Source organism: Panulirus ornatus, chromosome 16 (assembly GCF_036320965.1).
Source record: "Panulirus ornatus isolate Po-2019 chromosome 16, ASM3632096v1, whole genome shotgun sequence".
Lineage (NCBI taxonomy): Eukaryota > Metazoa > Arthropoda > Malacostraca > Decapoda > Palinuridae > Panulirus > Panulirus ornatus.
Genome location: NC_092239.1, coordinates 4,969,741 through 4,988,319, shown reverse-complemented (window position 1 = coordinate 4,988,319; position 18,579 = coordinate 4,969,741). Strand labels below are relative to the sequence as shown.

Here is an 18,579-nt window from a genome sequence, read left to right as displayed (position 1 = left end):
CACATCGTAGACACGGTCACCTACCTGGATACGAGATGTCTCAGTAGATATTAAATGAGGTTTTGCGAGACGACGTTCCTTTTCGTTACAGTCGACCTTGTAAATGCTCAGAGCCAAGCTATACCCAATGCCGTGACGTAGGGAGATACGGGTCCTGCTTTGCAGTCGCCTTTCCTAAAGACAGGCAGGTGTTCATTCACATGACGACGTCCATCGGAGACCTTTGATATCTGCTGGAACATTGAAGTTCGAAGACTTCAAGATGTTTAAGTAATGGGAGCGTGGATATTGTCTCCGAAGTTCTCTTTGATATTGGCCCCAGAGTTCCCTTCTCCACGTCTACATGACTCAGATTTTTCCTAGTGGACTGAGAATATGTGTCAACCAACTTCCTCATGGTTAGCCTTTCCCTCACCCAGAGTGGGGGGCTGGGCGTGGGTGGTACTGTATTGTGAAAGTCTGTGCCACTTGATCTGTCCGTCCGTGCTGAACTAACTCGACTGGGCTTTGTATACGGCTTTCCCAGCTGGCGACTTTAGGGAAAGATGTAGATCGTAGTCATTGAAATATCTCCTCTATGGCCTTGGATGTAAGACGTGCTGATAGCGGCTTACCAAGACTCCAGCATGTAAGTTAGGTCCCTCCTGACAGTTAGTGGTGACGGTTAGGTCTTGTCTAAGTAGTCTTATCGTTTCGGACGGTGAGTGTGACCACCAAACCAGAGTGTGGAGAGGAGTTCAGGTTCTCACAAAGGTGCTGGTGCGGTGAGCGTGGACCCGGGAAATGCATAGGGAGAAAAAGACGTTAGAAAAGCAATGTGTGCAGCGGAGCGAGGCAAAGTTGACGAAAGTGGATAGTGAGTGGTAGCAAGTGTAGCGAAGCTAGGCAGGACTTGGGCATGGAGGAATTTTCCTTATGTACTGTGCACACCTGTGTGTGTGTGTGTGTGTGTGTGTGTGTGTGTCTTCAGAGTAGCCTACCTTAAAGCGAGACATGTTCCAGATATAAAGCGCTGATGTTGTGGATATTGTTTCAACAGAACTTTAGTTTTAATGAGAATTTAAATCAGTTGCGTTACTAGTTTTAACTTGATACTTTATTTAACACTAAAACATATCCAGGTAAATCCTCACCGCTTAAGGATGGACGTATCCTTCTGATCATACATAATTGAGGTAGATATTGCTTAACAGTGTCATAGATACGGCTCGTAATAGGATGAATGTGGTGCGTTGTACTCGCCAGACGAGTCGTTGGTCGATCCATTCCCTCCCGGGAGTTGATGTAACGGATGCCTGCCAGTCCTCCCGGCACAAGCTGGCCACATCATGATGTGTCGCAGTTCAGGGATCACATGTAGTTTTAAAAAGAATGTCTTGGTATTAGTCGTACCGACTTTGTGTGAACATAACCTATGGACATCAAGGAGTCTTGTGTGTGTGTGTGTGTGTGTGTGTGTGTGTGCTTTCATTGTGTTTATTGAAAAGCAAAGAGGAAATCTATACCACCCTTCCCACACACACGTACATGAAGAACCTGTATCCCAAACCACCAACAACAGCATCCCAGCTTCCCTTAGAACACGCAAACATTCCCACGAACCATTACCCTTAACCCAGCCACAGGCTGGCCACGCCTCTCAATAAAACCAAATGAGAAGCCTGCACAAAATCCACCCAGACACAGGTGCTCATCCGCCCTTCACTCTTACTATGACTCGCAATTCATTCAAAACATGAATGAACTCCCCCCCAGCAACAGACCCTGACGATATGTTAAGACTTTCACACCAAACACTTTGGCCCGATAGCAACCCAGGCAATTAGACATCTCTCCATCCTCTCCTGCTTACGAAAGAAAATCACACGCACTTGCCAACTTGCTATACCCAGTACCCATGCTAAAACCCCACTGTACCTCCATCCACCTACCCCATGTCCCTGCTATTACCAAAAGACTTTAGGCACACTACTCTCATCCAGTTATTTACTCCACTAACACATTGCACACAAGCCTTGCACAACACATCAGGTTGGCTCCAACCAACCACGCCCGCCCTCCCCTACAATCCTTGTGACGACAGACATCAACAAAGAACTCGACACGTATTTCCCAACATATACCACGTAGACCATGAGATACTTTCCACCATCGTAGATAGGCGTGACAAGAAATGAGCTGCCAGGTTTATTAGCTGACCGCCAAGACAAGTGATATGCCAATAGGCTTCTCTTTCATAAGTCCACGAGCTGTTCCGTGGAGATTCTCCTGTATAGTTCTCTGTCCGACGCTCCACAGTCTCTTCTCAACGGTGTCTGATGGGTAGAGTTGTCTAATACGTCTTTTCATCGGCCAAGGTGTTGTGTGTCTTTCTTATGTGAACTGTGAACCTCACTGCATCCTAGTTGACAGTGTCTGTCATTCTGTGACACTGACCTGCGTTGTTGAATATGAGAATCATTTAAGACGACGATGTAGGTGCGTCGCCACGGAAGAAATTAACCCAGAGGGGAATGTAAACAAAGGTTGTTGGGAGCAGTGCACCGTCTTTATTATCAAACCAGCGTAATATGTTACATAGATTTGCCGCCCTCAGACGGAAACCAACAGAAAATAGTCTCATTATATTAATATATTACATTTCATATATTAATTTGTACGAGAAGAAATGCATGTCAGGTATAGGGATGTATAGAAGAACACTCATTTAAAAAAAAAATGAAAAATAAAATAAAACGCAAAATGTAAAACCGCCTACCAAAGCTTTCCCGCCAATTAATATTTTTTTTCCCGCCAAATGTCTTTCGGTGGAAAAAGAATACATATTGTTGAATGCTCGACACTATCCTACCGAAACGTTTCAGATAAAGGTATATATATATATATATATATATATATATATATATATATATATATATATATATATATATATATATATATATATGACGCATATAAAGACACAGTATTGTGCGTTAGGGAAGTTCTTTTTTTTTTTTTTACATGTATATTTCTAAATCTCAACAACATCACAGCAGAGACTGCGAAATGTTCTGTCCGCAAACAGCTACTGAGACATCTGGATCCCGTCAGCGGCCGCCGTCGAAACAGGACCGTAAAGCAAGAGGAATCTTGATCATTTAACGCAGTTTCTGGTTTACGTCATCCTACGCAGGTCTGCTTCTCTGACTAGTAAAGGATCGAACAGGTCCGCTAAAGGTGTTCACGATTCATGAACGGATGGATATCAACTCGCTTTGAAAACCCCCTCTTTTTTTTTTCCCTGGCGATGACAATTCCCTGTTGTTTGAGTACCTCCAGTTGCCCTCTGGGAAGGAGCCGCGACGATGGGTGAACTCCTCAGATTTATGCAAGTGGTTCTTTCGGATCGCCAGTGTGCTGTTCTTGGTATTCGTTCTCCAAATCCCCATGAGACGACGGACATGAGCAATCTTGTAAGCTAACGACGAATCTCTCGGGGGGAAGGTCTTGAGAGAGAGAGAGAGAGAGACATTAGAATTAGAACATCTGAGGAAGTCGTGCTAGGAAGCGCGCGCTCGTCCACCCACCCACCCATCACTGCTAGGATACCTGAGCCCGCTGGGGTCTTAGGATCCTTCCCAGCCCTCGGGTTCAGAGGGATATGAAGAACTTCCCCCTCCCCGTCAGAAGGGTCATCACGGGTTAGGTCAAACTAGCGATGGCCCGCCTGCCTCTTTCCGTTAGAACGCGTCGGTTACAGGTTTTAGCGATGACCTCCTCCAGCGTCAGTGTGCGTTGGCCAAAATGGTCAACATCAAATCTACAAAATATATCTATGGAAGACAGTGTTGCTACGCTCCAAAACGAATGCAGGAAACGACAACCTCTCAACATACTAGTTCAGAGGCACTGGAAGCACGTGAACGCTGTCGGCAACCCCTTCCCTTCCCTCTCGGTAGAAAACATCACAGTTCCATTCAGTCACACCTCTTGTCCTCTGTACACGTTGAAAGGTGGACAGAGCAATGAGAGAGCCTTCATAAAGGGCAGAGATTTCATGTGAGGAAAGGGACAATTCTTCAGTATAAAAGGACAGGGAGAGAGAGAGTGTGTGTGTGAGTGTGTGTGTGTGTAGGCTGGCCCAAAAAAGAATCCCCAAGAAGAATAAGGCATTGTGCCCTTCCAATTTGGTTATTGAACTACTAATTAGGGTAAAACACGATGAGAACGAGGCATGTTCAGGTCATTCTAATGAGTGAGGTTACAGTTTGGCTGCTGAAATACTAATGAGGACTAAACATACGATAACAAGGGATGGTCAGTTCACTCAGCGAGTGAGGTAACTCTTCAAGGATTGACTGAAATGTGTCAAGTCTTGATGGAGTGGATATTGAGCAGCGGGAAATACAGTGCCCAGCGCAGGCAGTCAACAATGTATGGGTTAACATCACAAAACGTGTAATGGTATAAAACTTTATCAATATATGAACAGACTAAAGTGAGGGAGCATAAGCATGCTTATTGTAGTCACTGTAACATGGTAACAATAACATTATATAAAAAAAAAAAAGGTTAAGATCTCTGTAGCGATAATTATATGTACAGCATATTTATCGGGTCATTAAACATACTAATACAGAAAGGATCGTAAAGGGTTTACCTAAGACAATGCAGCAGCCACCACTGCCAGTCAGACAGTAGCAGGGAAGAAAACATTTTTTTTTTAAGATTAAAAGACAATTGGTAAGGCACTAATGGACGGATACCACGACCACTTCCTTGTGGTTATTGCTGCTGCTGCTGCTACCACAGCTGCTGCATCAGTGTTCCTACTCGTATTGACTCGTGCAGCTGTAATGACTGGTCTGCATTGCAGTAGTGAGAGTTTTCTGTAATCTGTGGCCTTTACAAATATATATATATATATATGTGTGTGTATGTGTGAGTGTGTGGTGTGTGTTTCCTGTGCACAACCAGCAGCGTTTCCACCATTAAAATTACTATTACACACTAGTTTCATCCTGACGGAGCTGCAGCCGTAGCTGAGGCGCACAGGGAGGTACTAGTTGCGTTTGGACGAGTTGATGAGGTACTTGCAGCAGTGCGTCAGGAGGTGTTTCTCAGTAGGGCCTCCCGTGTCCGGGCCGCCCACCTCACGCGTGTAGATGTCCATGCCGTACTGCCCCTCCTCGGGGAAACTGAGCGTAAACGTGACTACGTCGTCGCTGACTCGGTGACTGACGTATTTGCTGAGGCGCTTCTCCTCGGAGCCGTTCTTGTGAAGCGTGGCCATGAAGTCTGTGAGCGGCCTGGTCATGCGGAACTGGAGTTCGGTGTCGCGTCCGGCGAAGACCAGGGCGTCCTGGTGGGTGATGGGTTCCAGGCCGAAGAGGCGAGTGGCCTTGGCAGGACCCCACTCCCCTGAAGCACAGTCCGGCAGGGGAACCATCACCGTCTGCAGATCCTCGCACACGATCTTGAACTTGCATACGCTCTTGAACTTCATAGGTTCTCCGGTGAGGTACTCGCGCGGTGTGACGGCGTTGGCAAAGATGTCCAAGAGCAGGGCCCCTGAGCAAGGCGCGTGCACTCGGAACGCCACCAGCTGACCCACCACAGACTGAGGGGCAAGAAGGTTAACCATTTAGTCTTAAGACGAGAACTGAACTCGCACACGTTAGAAATACCAAAGGGAACGAACAAAGACTTATATTACAGAATTCTTCGTTTTGTCTTATAAACGATCGAAGTCTTTTACAACAGAATATTTTGTTTTGTCTTATAAACGATCAAAGTCTTATACTACAGAATATTTTGCTTTGTCTTATAAACGATCAAAGTCTTATACTACAGCATATTTTGTTTTGTGTTATAAACGATCAAAGTTTTATACTATAGGATATTTTGTTTTGTCTTATAAAAGAAGCGTTGCAATGTCTGAGATTCAGCAGTTTCTGGTGTACAAATAGGAGGATCTTCGCGCCAGAAGTGGAGGGAGGAAGGGAGAAGGGGTACCATCCAGGAAGGATATGGAAGGATAGAGTGAGAAATAGGCTTCGGGTTACGGGGTCTGAACATTCAGGAGGGTAAAGAGATGCGTATGGGACAAAATGAACTGGATCTACTTATTATATAAGCTGCCTAAACATGGGCAAGAGAAGCTATGGAAGTAAACCATGGAAGAGTCTGTGTAGCTTGACTGGGGATGGCAAGCTCTGGTTTTATATCCACCATACGTGACAGGTAGAGAACTGATGTTTGCATCTGAGGCCATTGTTCGTCTGTTCCTGAACACTTCCTCACCAAGACGGGAGGATTTTATTCCTTAATCCAGATCCAGATGACTGAAGATAAAGATTTGAATATCTTTCACAGTCACTGACTAGAGGGACGAGTTTAAGAGTTGAAGAATTTGGAAGGATGCTGCTGGAGGGTTCTTGCGAGTGTGGTAACCTAGAGAAAGTTAAGAAGATAGAAGACAGAGTAACAGAACCTTTGACTTGAAACGAGGTACAGCTCTGTTGCTAAATGAATCATTTCAGCTGGTTGATATAATCATATACCCTACACTGAGTGAAACAGCACTGACTGATGGCTTACCTGCATAACAAACCGCTTGAGGGAGACAGAGTCGTACTGGTCCTTATCAGAGTCGTAGAGTTTGAGGTTGTAGTGGAAGATGAGGGAAGACTGCATGTGGCTGGGCATCCCAATCCTTATAGTGGCCGCTCCTGGGGACGAAGGAACATACTTGAACGTAAAGGTACATTCACACACTCGTGAGCATTAAGCATTGGAGATTAGGAGTACGCTCACCCATCATGGTTCACCAAAATACACCCACACTACATGGCATACCAGGTGAACAACATGATATACCAGGTAAACTACATTATATACCAGGAAAACTAGTGATGTACTAGGGAAACTACATGGAATACCTCTTCATTATGTTTCACGTGTTTATGTCCATGGTATATGCGTTTACACATCCTTCCAGTAATGGTCAGTATTTTTAAGGAAGTAAGGATGCTCTCTAGAGATTTTTGTCACATTATATAAAGCCGAATTTCATAGAATTTGTTTCTTTTTGCAACAACAATTATGCATTCACAAGCTGTAAAAGAAAGGAGTGATTATTCTCAATTTTTTTACACATTATACAGTCCTTTTTTCCCCTCATATATTACATTTTTCTATACTTTTTATGTGTATTATTATCTTCATCTATAGTAGTCGACATGGTATAGGCAAAATCGTGCAGTACATTACCATCTCAGAGTAAAGGTAGGATATTGGGTAGGAGATAAAAAGGATGCAGGAAGAATTGACATGTGAGTTCCTCTGGAATCTATATCATCAATTCGCCAAGATGAAGCCTCTAGGTGGAGGGAAAGACAAATTGAAAGAAGGTAATTCCTCTGCTTCTCTGTATGAAGAATGGAGGTATCACAATGGTCAATCTTCGTACGACTAGCCTCTACACAGGAACTATGGGAAGCACCAGCCAGACACATGCCACATATCTGAGTCATAGGAACCCCAACACACACACACACACACACACACACACAGCTCACGAGTTTGTTTTATTTCCAAGTAACAAAAAAAAAACAGGGGCAAAAAAATACTAATTTTTTAAATCTTTGAACAACTTTGACGGTGCCGTCCTGCAGAGTGGCCATCGATCGACCTGGTCGAGGCTACCTATCACCTTGCCTTGTAACCTCGTGATACCCCTCAAGGGGAGTGTCCTTGAGGCAGGCCAACACAATAACTCACCAGTGGAATCTGTGTACATGACGGCCTTGGTGTGCTCGTCAGGGAAGTAGAGGCCGTAGCGGAAGAAGAGAGATCTGACGAAGGGCAGCTCCTCGAACTCGTGGAGGCTGATGGGCGCCTTAAGGAGCTGCCACTCCGGCTGTAGCGGGAAGAACTCGTAGATGAATTCCTTGGGATCCGTCAGGAAATAGTGGTCGTCATACTCGTACCTGGCGAGGTTAAGGTCCTTATTACACAGGTGATACACGACGCGGACGAAGACTCCCGCCTAACTACAGCCATCAACGTATTGGCAGTGACTGATTACTCGACCAGCTGAATAGGGTAGTTTACCCATGACTGTATTAAGTGTGATGAGGAAAGTTATCTGTTAAGCAAGGTAAGAAGATGGAAAAACAGAGGTTCTCAAAAACGTGTTAGAAATAAGTCCACCCTTATCTTTTATCTATGATTAAACGTATCTAAGTCATGATTCAAAAACTCCTCATAGACAAGCCTTACGTATGATGAGTGAAATGTAAATTGACTAAGATTAGAATCTTTAAGTAAGAACAACTATATGGTAGGTTCATCATTATTTTTTCTTTCAAAGTTGATTAAGCTTAAATGTTAACTTAAAAGTATACATGTCATAGTCAAGAGATCCACCACCCGTGTAGTGTAAATATGGAAACAGATACGTAAGTCAGGGTCTGTATGTATAGTGAGTGTATGTATACTAAGTCAGGGTCTGTATGTATAGTGAGTGTATGTATACTAAGTCAGGGTCTGTATGTATAGTGAGTGTATGTATACTAAGTCAGGGTCTGTATGTATAGTGAGTGTATGTATACTAAGTCAGGGTCTGTATGTATAGTACGTGTACGTAGTTTTAGTATTGTCATCAACTCTTGAAGAAGTTGTCAAAGATTTTTTTTTTTGGGGGGGGTTGGTGGTTGTAGCTTGGCGTCCACGACCACAACGACATTGGCAGTTGGTAGATCTGAAAGCCCCAAAGAGACGATCAACCAGCCGTTTAGGACGGGCTGTCATCAGTGACAGAGTGGCCTGTGCCATGCAGAGACCTGACGGATCTCAACCCTGCGACGACTGAATTACATAACAGCAGCGTTGATCCCTAATAAGATGTCTCATACTTATGATCTTTAGCTCTTCCCTTAAAGTCCTCTTCGTCAACTCGTCGCCATGAACACTTCAGTACAACCCTCCCACAACCCGTTCCTCAAGTCATTAATAACAGCTATACCTTTATTTTACGGCCACCTGGACCTAATCTTTTGACACTGGATGTACAAGTGGTGAATGTTCCATGCAAGAACACCTAACGTAGCTCTTTATCTCCTTCAAAGGCACTGCCAGGAACACTAAACTCCTTCCAAATTCTCCAGCTCATGGAACTCGTCCTTACTGACAAGATTTAAGAATGATGTTAATAGTCTTGCCTCCAGTCACCTGGAATGTGACACTGGAAACGTACTTGACCGACAGTGAAGCACCTAAGTAGACCTGAAGATCTCTTTAATTTTTCATTTTTCCTTCCATTATTAACCTTCTTTTGACCATCATAGTCTCAAGACCCTTCCAGTACACCCACCTTAAATTCTTCAACTCCCAGGTCTCGTCCCCACCCGTCAGCTCCACTCAACAGTCAAGATAACATACTAGGCTTTCCTTCCAGGCACCTGAACCTCGAGGTTCTTCGTGAAGGACGTACTTTAGATCTCTGATGTGAGGTGTGGGGATAATGTGTGATGATTACGAGCTGGCTATTGGCGTTACATCCAAACAAATATATTTTTGCTTCTTTTCTTATGTCTGCTTAGCTTTCCCGCCTTAGCGGGGTGGCTTCAGGAACAGGTGAATGAGCTTCGTAGGAAATCCTCGCTTGGCTTTCCTTTTCCATCTTTAGGAAGTGATGATACAGGTGAGTAGGCTCTCCACCTACCCTACTCCTGGCCTTCTTCGTCACCTTGTATGTTGTTACACAGTAGGTGCGTATGTAGTCATCTTTATCAATTATACCCAGGACAGTGGGAGGAAATGTACGCAAAAATAACATACTACAAACATTTACTAATAATAAAGGTACTGTAGTAAGTATCTTAAAGGAACATCAGGTCTTTTAGTGTACAGTGACATATAGACACGTATGCGCGACCTGTTTCCACTGCCACTTGGACCAAGTGATACAACATCCACTTGTACTGAGTGACACTGAACACAGGCCAAGATACAACAATCATAGGCGACACTTCGATATATATGTAGTATAGATATACAGAGATACACATGGACACAGAGACACTAGATCCTTCAACGTTCAGTAACACACAGGTACAAAGACTCATTCACCCTTCAGTGTATCAGTGACAGACCGAGAAATGTAAAACTTAGACACAGAGGAGGTTAGGTCTGCCACCGTGTAGGGGCCTCCTTGGGTCAGAGGGACGTAGGAGAAACGTTTAATCCCTCAGTATAACATGTGAAAACAGGCAGACATAAGATCATACAAGGGACACGACACAAGATGACTTGGTACACGTCTAGTGTCGAAGACTACAGACCTTAGGTTATTGCTCCGGCCCCCAAGACGTCCAGAGACCTTCCTGCCATGCGAGAGAGAAGAGTTAGTAGCCGTTGGTGCTGGTGATGGCTCTGGGGTTGGCGCAGGTAGTGGTGGTGGTGGTCCTAGTGTGTTGGAGTTCATGGTGGGGATGCTGAAGATGTTTTCGTGTTGAGGATCAGTGTTGGGGGATAACGTTGTGGGTGCTGGTGGATAGATGGGCATGTTGTGGGAGCTGGTGGCGTAAGTGAGCATGTTGTGAGTGGTGGTGAGTGTGTTGTGGGTCAAGGTGGCAGTTGTGGTGGTAATGATGATCGTGACAGTGGAGAAGGTGGTGTGCCACTACTTGTGCTGGAGGTGAGAGCCAATACCTTAGTGACTACAGTACAAGCAAATTACCAACCATAACTACAGGGCTGTAATTGGACCATCATCAATGTTAGCGTGTGGGGAATAAGGCAATTACTACCCTGCCCAATTGTACACATTACACTGATGCTGGGACACTAATATACTAAAATTGATGATACACTTATCAGCTGACCTTGATGATAATATGTTCCCTTACTGATTATGGCATGAAAACTCTGCATCTACCAAGACTCTGTAGAATGCTACAGGAAGTATCCCAGCATCGTGAGCAAAATAATTCTACCTACGTAAGCAAGAGGTGTTCACAAAATATTTCATGATTGACAGAAATGACTGAATCTATCAGTTCAATGAAGCAGCAAGCGGTTGTGTGCTGACTGTTGAGTGTTGGGATGCTTGAGGAGGAGGTCAAGCCATGCAGGTTGTGAGGAGTGACACACACACACACACACACAATCATCTGTGCGGGTGAAGAGGACCCCAAGACTCGAGCCTCCTCGGCCACACAAGGTACAGGTGTGAGGGTTGATTCCGGAAGCAGAGGAGACTGACAATGGCAATGACGGTGGATACATACAGGAACAGGAGGACGAGGATAATGAGACAAAAAGGATTGGAGTGCGAGAAGTGCAAGAAAAAGACAATAAAAAATATAGCAGGTAAAAGATATCAGGTACCAGTCACATTCAGCTCAGGAAGAGCTGCTCTGATGATTATACAGAACGAGAGGAATAGTTTTAGAAAACGGGAGGAAAGAAACCCCCCCATCAAGCATATGGTGCAGATTGATACACAAGAATGTACCTATGACGAACAGGTTGAGAGGAGACAATGGGTATATATTTACGATAGTGAGGACAGAGAAAACTGTTATTCAAAAAGCATTAAAGGGCTCAGTGGAGAAGAAGGACGTTTGACAGTAAGGTAACCAAACATACACTCAGGGTCAGAACGCTCTGTGCAGAGGCAGCCACGACATCCAGAGGAATGTGGGAGTAGAAGAGTCTCAGGCAAAATGGACCGTTAACGCTCAGGTACACTTGATTCTGAGAGAAAGGGACACGCAGACGAAACACGGCTGGATAGATTAAGAACCCAGTTGGAGAGTCAAGGACAAACCCTCAAGAAAGACACAGACGAAACAATCAGACTGACAGAAAAATAAACAAATCCGAGAGACAATGGAGCAAGACGGTCAAACAGACAGGTAAATATCCCAAGAAACATTTAGACAGACAGAAAGACGACAGAACCAAAATTCTCATACAAAAACATAAAGAGAAAACTTTGAAGAATGGTGAAAATTAGAGATCAAAAAACACTGACACCAAACACACACTGACGGATCTCTTAGAGAACACTCAAACACCACACACACACACACACACACACACACACACACACACAGAAAACTGGAAGAGTACAGATGACATAGGAAAAGAGAACACCACCGGCGGAGCACTATGAGGAGGAGGAGGCAGGTCGAACATCCCACAGGAGAAGCATCCAAAGGAAGGACCCTCACGCCAAGAGGACCCACCTGAGACTATCGATCTTGCTCTTGCCGCCGGGCTTGGGCACCTCCTTGGCATTCACGAGGTGCCTGGCTCCCCAGTTGCACTGGACGAAGCGCCACGACCCCGCTACGTACACGGCGTTCCACGAGTTCCGGAACCTGTTGTCCTCAAACCTGACCCCAGGCTGGTAGCCGGCGGACTTGCTGTAGCCCTTGATGACGACGCAGTGCAGCCCCGCGTAGCTGTGGAGGTCAGGACGGGTGTCAACACATACAAAAGGCATTGAGGAATGATAAGATAAAGGATAGAAATGTACTTAGTGATGATATTGATGTAGCGACAACAGTGAGGATAATGACAAGTCTGGAGAGAATGTTTTTGGCGATAATGATACTAAAATATAGATAATGATAATAATAGTCATGACCAGCAGAAATATCCTCGTGAGTGAATGATAATAGAGAGCTTTATTGGTTTATAATCTTAAGAAAGACCACTAGAAATTCGTAGAAAGCTTAACAAATGAGCACCATAAAATATGTACATATTTCAGAATTTCTTCTCTTTATTCCTATAGACAAGCTTTGTGGGTAATTAAGTAAACTAAACGCTACAATCACCTTCATCTGAGAATTGTTAGCTGTTGTATATGAAACATATTATCCAATGTTTCCTTCAAGTGAATATCTACCTGTCTGCTCATCTTTCCTGGCCTTCGAAAGGTCATTCCCCTTAGTTCAAGTCCCTTCACCCTTGACCACCGGGTACAAATGCATCCCCACAATCACCTGCACAGTCGCTTGAAGAGGACGTGGTAGGACTCCGTGCCATACTTGATGCCTCGGAGGAGGCCCATGGGCGTGTCCCCGTGGGCGGAGTCGTCGAAGGTGATGGAGTTGAGGTTCTTGACGGTGATCCAGCGGAAGATGGTTCTCACCTTCTCCACGTCGGAGCTGCACTGACCCACCAGCATCCTGACCAGGTCCGTGAAGGTCTTCTGGTCTTCCTGGGCCACCTAGAAAGACAGGGACAGTCAGGGGCGTGACGTGGTATATGATCTCGCATGTGAATCATGGTCTGAAGCCCAGATGGACAGGAGAGTGGTCTTCGGTGTCTATATATAATAGAGATACATCTACATGCTTACAAAAATGAATAAATAAACCTCTCTCTGAATTATTATGCTACAAGTGTGATATTTTCATATGAATTTCGTATACTGAATGTTGTATAATACTTAAAAAGAAAATTACAATATGAGATAACTTTGTATAAACATTTATCTTATCCAACGTCACACGTCAGACTTCTTGCAACACTTTTTCATCGGTATAAAAAGGACATTAATGGTACAAACAACTATGATACACATATTACGAAGCAGATCCGATTCCATCTTCGTTTTACGTTTCATTAGGTTCCATCTTCAAGGGAAGTGAATCGAGTGTAAAACTCGACTCAATCATTTGACTCATATTGAAGGGAATATTGTTTTGTAAAGGTGTATTAGTCAACAGACCTCGGTGGAGGGAGAGATTAGCTCTGCTTCACCAACACACACACACACACACACACATACACACTGTGAGGGAATGTCGGTGGTGGAGACGGAGAGCGCGTTATGGTGCAGTGGGTTGGAAGGGCATGGTGGTGATGGCAATGGTGTTGGAGGGGAAGAAAGAGGAGGAAAACGTGGAGGTGATGATGGAGAGGGTGAGTGAAGTCGAAGAGGGAGGAGAGAGGGATGGGTGGAGAATAACTTGGTGTTGGAGGAAAGAGAGGAACTGAACGAGAAGGAGAATGAAAGATTGGAGGATGGGATACTGCTGGAGGAGAGAGGCAGGTGTGGTGGTGGAGAGAGGTGATGCAGGAGGAGAGAGAACGATGGAAAAAGAAACGATGTTGGAAGAAGAGAAAGAGAGAGAGGGGGGACGGGGAGGGATGGAATGGTGATGGAGAAACACTGTTAAAGGAGGAGTGGTGGAGGATGGGTTGTGCTGGAGGAAAAGGGGAGATGCGGTACTGGGGCAGAGTGGCCCTCAAGGGGCAGAGGGCTGACGAGTCACAATCCACACACACACCAACACAGCTCCCCGGAGAATTATCCCAGACGCTGCTCATCTGCGTGGGCCTGAGGAATTATCACAACAGTGAGATAACAACAGGATCCTGGAACATAGCAGCGTGTGTATGTAATTACGTATTTGTGATTAGTTATCTGTACGGTATGGGGGAGGGAGTTGTACACTGGTGGGGCCCCGTCTCTCTAGTGTTGAGTGTTGTAGAGACGTTCATAACGGACTCACCTGTATGGCGAGTTGGTCGACCTCAGCGAACTCATCAGGATCGGTGTAGATGTCCGTCTTGGTCTGGGGCGGTGGTTGTGGGGGTGGCGGCTGCGCCGGGTACCGCTCCAACACCTCCTCGTCCTCCAGGTACTCCGAGCGCTTCTCCTGGATGAGGCGCATCATCTCCTTACTGTGCTTCTCCACCAGCGCCGCCGTGGCCGCCCTGTGTCACCCAGGAAACACCTGGTCAGTTACGTAGGCTCCCAGTCTCTTCACTGCCTCACACCACCCACCCACACGCACACACACACACCTACCTCACCCATCTCGACCGACCCTTTTTCACCTCAGCCATCTCAAACACACCCTAACCACCTCGGTCATGTCTGCCACCCTTCTCCGTCTCGGCTTCAACCTTCATTATTCTGCCCTTGACCTTCACTCTCGCCTCTCCTCTACACCTGCCTCCCCTCTGCCTCAGGACGCACTTCTGTCATACCACATCTCAGCAGTTAACCACACACCAACCACAACACATATCACAACCTGAAAAAAAGGACTACTTACATATGACACCGCACAGTACGAACGGGTAATACCAAGACGCAATCTTCCCATGTTCTCACACAAAAACATTATCATAAACAGCAAGAAAGAGTTTCCTTACCAGACATGCAAAGGAGGAGAGCCACACCTCAACACTCCCGTCTCACTCCCTCAACCCAGCTCACAGGAAGACCATCAGAGAACCATAACACCGTCTACCACCAGGATCAGGTTGGTAGGTACTATTCCTACCTATGTTCGCCTCACCACGCACTCTCTCCTCCCATCCATACATCGAATACTCAAGTACACTGTAATGACTATAGCCCACAGTCCCTAACTCCTCTCCAGGTACTGGTAGGTAGGACCATCACCTCTCGTTGAAACTCACGCTGCAATGTCCTCAATGGACACTTAACCTTCAAAGTTACGAACGTGATGATGTCATTCACTCGTCCCTCGACCCTCGTTCTCTGTGGACATCTTCAGACTCGTGAGGAGCCAGCCAGATGGATGCACATACGTACACCGTTCACGGCTGCTCAGCCCAGCCAGACTTCGTGCGCTTGCAAAGTGGAAGTTATTCAAAGCAATGATGAGAATGGCTGATGTAGTGATATTGGGGGATTACGTTCCAGTAACGATATGAAGCTGACTATGCATGGAAAGCCGGAACGACAGAACAGTTGACAAGTCTGGGAGAGTTAGCACCCCAGGGGAGTTGACATCCCAGAGGAGTTGACACCCCAGGACAGTTGGCGTCCCAGGACACTCAATACCCCAGGACACTCAAAACCCCAGGACACTCAAAACCCCAGGACACTCAATACCCCAGGACACTCAGTACCCCAGGACACTCAATACCCCAGGACACTCAAAACCCCAGGACACTCAACACCCCAGGACACTCAACACCCCAGGACACTCAAAACCCCAGGACACTCAATACCCCAGGACACTCAATACCCCAGGACACTCAATACCCCAGGACACTCAATACCCCAGGACACTCAAAACCCCAGGACACTCAAAACCCCAGGACACTCAACACCCCAGGACACTCAAAACCCCAGGACACTCAATACCCCAGGACACTCAATACCCCAGGACACTCAATACCCCAGGACACTCAATACCCCAGGACACTCAATACCCCAGGACACTCAGTACCCCAGGACACTCAAAACCCCAGGACACTCAATACCCCAGGACACTCAAAACTCCAGGACACTCAATACCCCAGGACACTCAATACCCCAGGACACTCAATACCCCAGGACACTCAGTACCCCAGGACACTCAAAACCCCAGGACACTCAATACCCCAGGACACTCAAAACTCCAGGACACTCAATACCCCAGGACACTCAATACTCCAGGACACTCAATACCCCAGGACACTCAATACTCCAGGACACTCAATACCCCAGGACAGCAGGCACCCACCTCTCATGCTCGAGCATCTTGCGCGTCAGGTTTTCCTTCTTCATGTCCCGCTTGATGGTCATGTTCTTCTCGAGTTCCTCCCGCTCCTTCTGGTGACGCACCGTCAGCACTTTGGACTCCTCCCGCGACCTCTTCTTCGTGGCCAGGTCACGCTCGAACCTGGGGACCAGCAAGGGTCAGGTCAACTGCTCCAGGTAATGAGTAAAGAACTAAGACCAAACTACAGTAACAGTTGGTCAAGTTGGTCACGAGTCAATAAAAACATGTTAAGGTAGGCATGATGTGTGCATGGTCTGAATAAAGTAGTGTTCTGCAGGATGAATTGTCAAATAAAGTGGTTTAAGTGATGGAAGTAAACAGAAAAGTGTCTGGTCAGCCGGTAAAGTGTTAAGTGTACCATAATTTCTCGGATGAAGCCGTAAAGTGTTCAGGTCACCGTTGAGGTGTTGCATTTTATTTGTAAGGTGTTAAGTCAACCAGTAAAGCTTCAAGATGAGGAAATAAAGAGAATTAAAGTCACCAATACAGAGCCGTACCATCCAGTAAAGTCTTACTAAAGTCCAGGAGAATTTTGTATCAATAAATATGTTTAATACATAAAAATGGCAAAATAACTGCAATTCATTCAGTAAAGTAATACGTCTGTATATACTAAGGTATCAGGTCTAACAATAATCTAATAAAATAGTATATCTATGAAAAGCGTGTTACATTAATAACGGTAGGGTCAACCAATAAAGACGGTCATAGAACATTAAAGAATAAAAATAAGTTGATAAGGAACTGAGTGTAATAGTTAAGCAGCCACGTGATCCATTATGGTGTCAGACGAACCAATAAAGTCGACCAGTAAAGACTGGAAACTCCAGAGGCGCCGTGTGTGTGGAGCCACCGTGAGTCACCATCATGACTGGGTCGTGACCTCTGGTCCACTTCTCCCGCCTGTAACGTCTGAATTGCCACTTGCTTCATGACGGTCATGTTATGTACACACACACACACACACACACACACACACACACACATATATATATATATATATATATATATATATATATATATATATATATATATATATATATATATATATATATATATATATATATATATATTGGTTAATCTTATCAAAGCTGTGGCTGGTTACAGGAAACAAAATTAACATATCTACAGAAATAGTTATTACTTTCGAACGAGAGATTTAAAAGAGAGAGAGAGAGAGAGAGAGAGAGAGAGAGAGAGAGAGAGAGAGAGAGAGAGAGAGAGAGAGCTAAGCATTCAGAGAGAGAGAGAAGTTGTGAGAGTATAGTGAGGGTGAGGAAGGTGTCTCACTGTGAGGTCAGCTTCTCCAGCTCGCTCTCCCACTCCTCCTTGAGGTGGTCGTCCATCTTGGCCTCCTCGGCCGCCCGCTGCTTGGCGAACTTCTTGTACAGGTCGTCCTCCTCCATGCGGTGCAGCATCTCCATCTGCTTCTGCTCGTTCGCATCCTGCAAGGGTGGGAAGGTGGTTAGCTAGCTTGGGGGGGGCGTGTGGAGGACGGTGTGGTAGGGCAGTGTAGTACGGTAGGGCAGTGTAGTGTGGTAGGTGGCTGTGGTGTGGTAGGTGGCTGTGGTGTGGTGGGTGGCGGGTGGTGAGCGTATCAGGTAGGAAGAAGACGTGAACGTGAGAGGCTCACGGGTCGTTTGAGACAGCCACACGTCACGTCATCCCGCAAGACGTCGCCCTGAATCATACCATCAAACGAAAACCGAATGAAAAATACATCCTTCACTCCATACATCTAGAACTGTATGAGACGACGGTAATACATGAGGCACCAGTGATATATGAGAGAAATGAAGTATATGAAACACCAGTAAAATATATGTGAGATGAAGTACATGAGACACTGGTAATATATGAGAGATGAAGTATATATGAGACCCCAGTAATATACGAAAGAGCTGAATGTGTTGAGCAGGATTTAAAGGCTTTGCGTCAAACGTCAAACCGACCGACACCGCTTCGGTCGGCACTGCTCCGGTGAGCGACGGTGACACTATTCCCGCCAGCCATTGTTCTCGGCCAGCAGAGTGTCGATAAATGGTCA

The 18,579-nt window shown here is 45.6% G+C and overlaps 1 protein-coding gene across 2 annotated transcripts in view; it reads right to left on the bottom strand.

The window, feature by feature from the left end:
• Positions 1-2,526: 2,526 nt before the first annotated feature.
• Hil (peptidase hillarin) overlaps positions 2,527-18,579 on the bottom strand; it is an 81,792-nt gene continuing 65,739 nt past the window's right edge. The window contains exons 5-13 of one of the 2 annotated variants that reach the window (XM_071671120.1): positions 17,823-17,977; positions 16,494-16,652; positions 14,520-14,724; positions 13,002-13,228; positions 12,237-12,455; positions 10,326-10,367; positions 7,762-7,970; positions 6,580-6,710; positions 2,527-5,599 (exon numbers count right to left, since the gene is read on the bottom strand). In XM_071671120.1, the coding sequence (XP_071527221.1) occupies positions 5,042-5,599; positions 6,580-6,710; positions 7,762-7,970; positions 10,326-10,367; positions 12,237-12,455; positions 13,002-13,228; positions 14,520-14,724; positions 16,494-16,652; positions 17,823-17,977 (1,905 nt within the window). In that variant the 3' untranslated portion in view covers positions 2,527-5,041. The remainder of the gene's footprint in view (positions 5,600-6,579; positions 6,711-7,761; positions 7,971-10,325; positions 10,368-12,236; positions 12,456-13,001; positions 13,229-14,519; positions 14,725-16,493; positions 16,653-17,822; positions 17,978-18,579) is intronic. The other variant, XM_071671121.1, reaches the window with a different exon arrangement.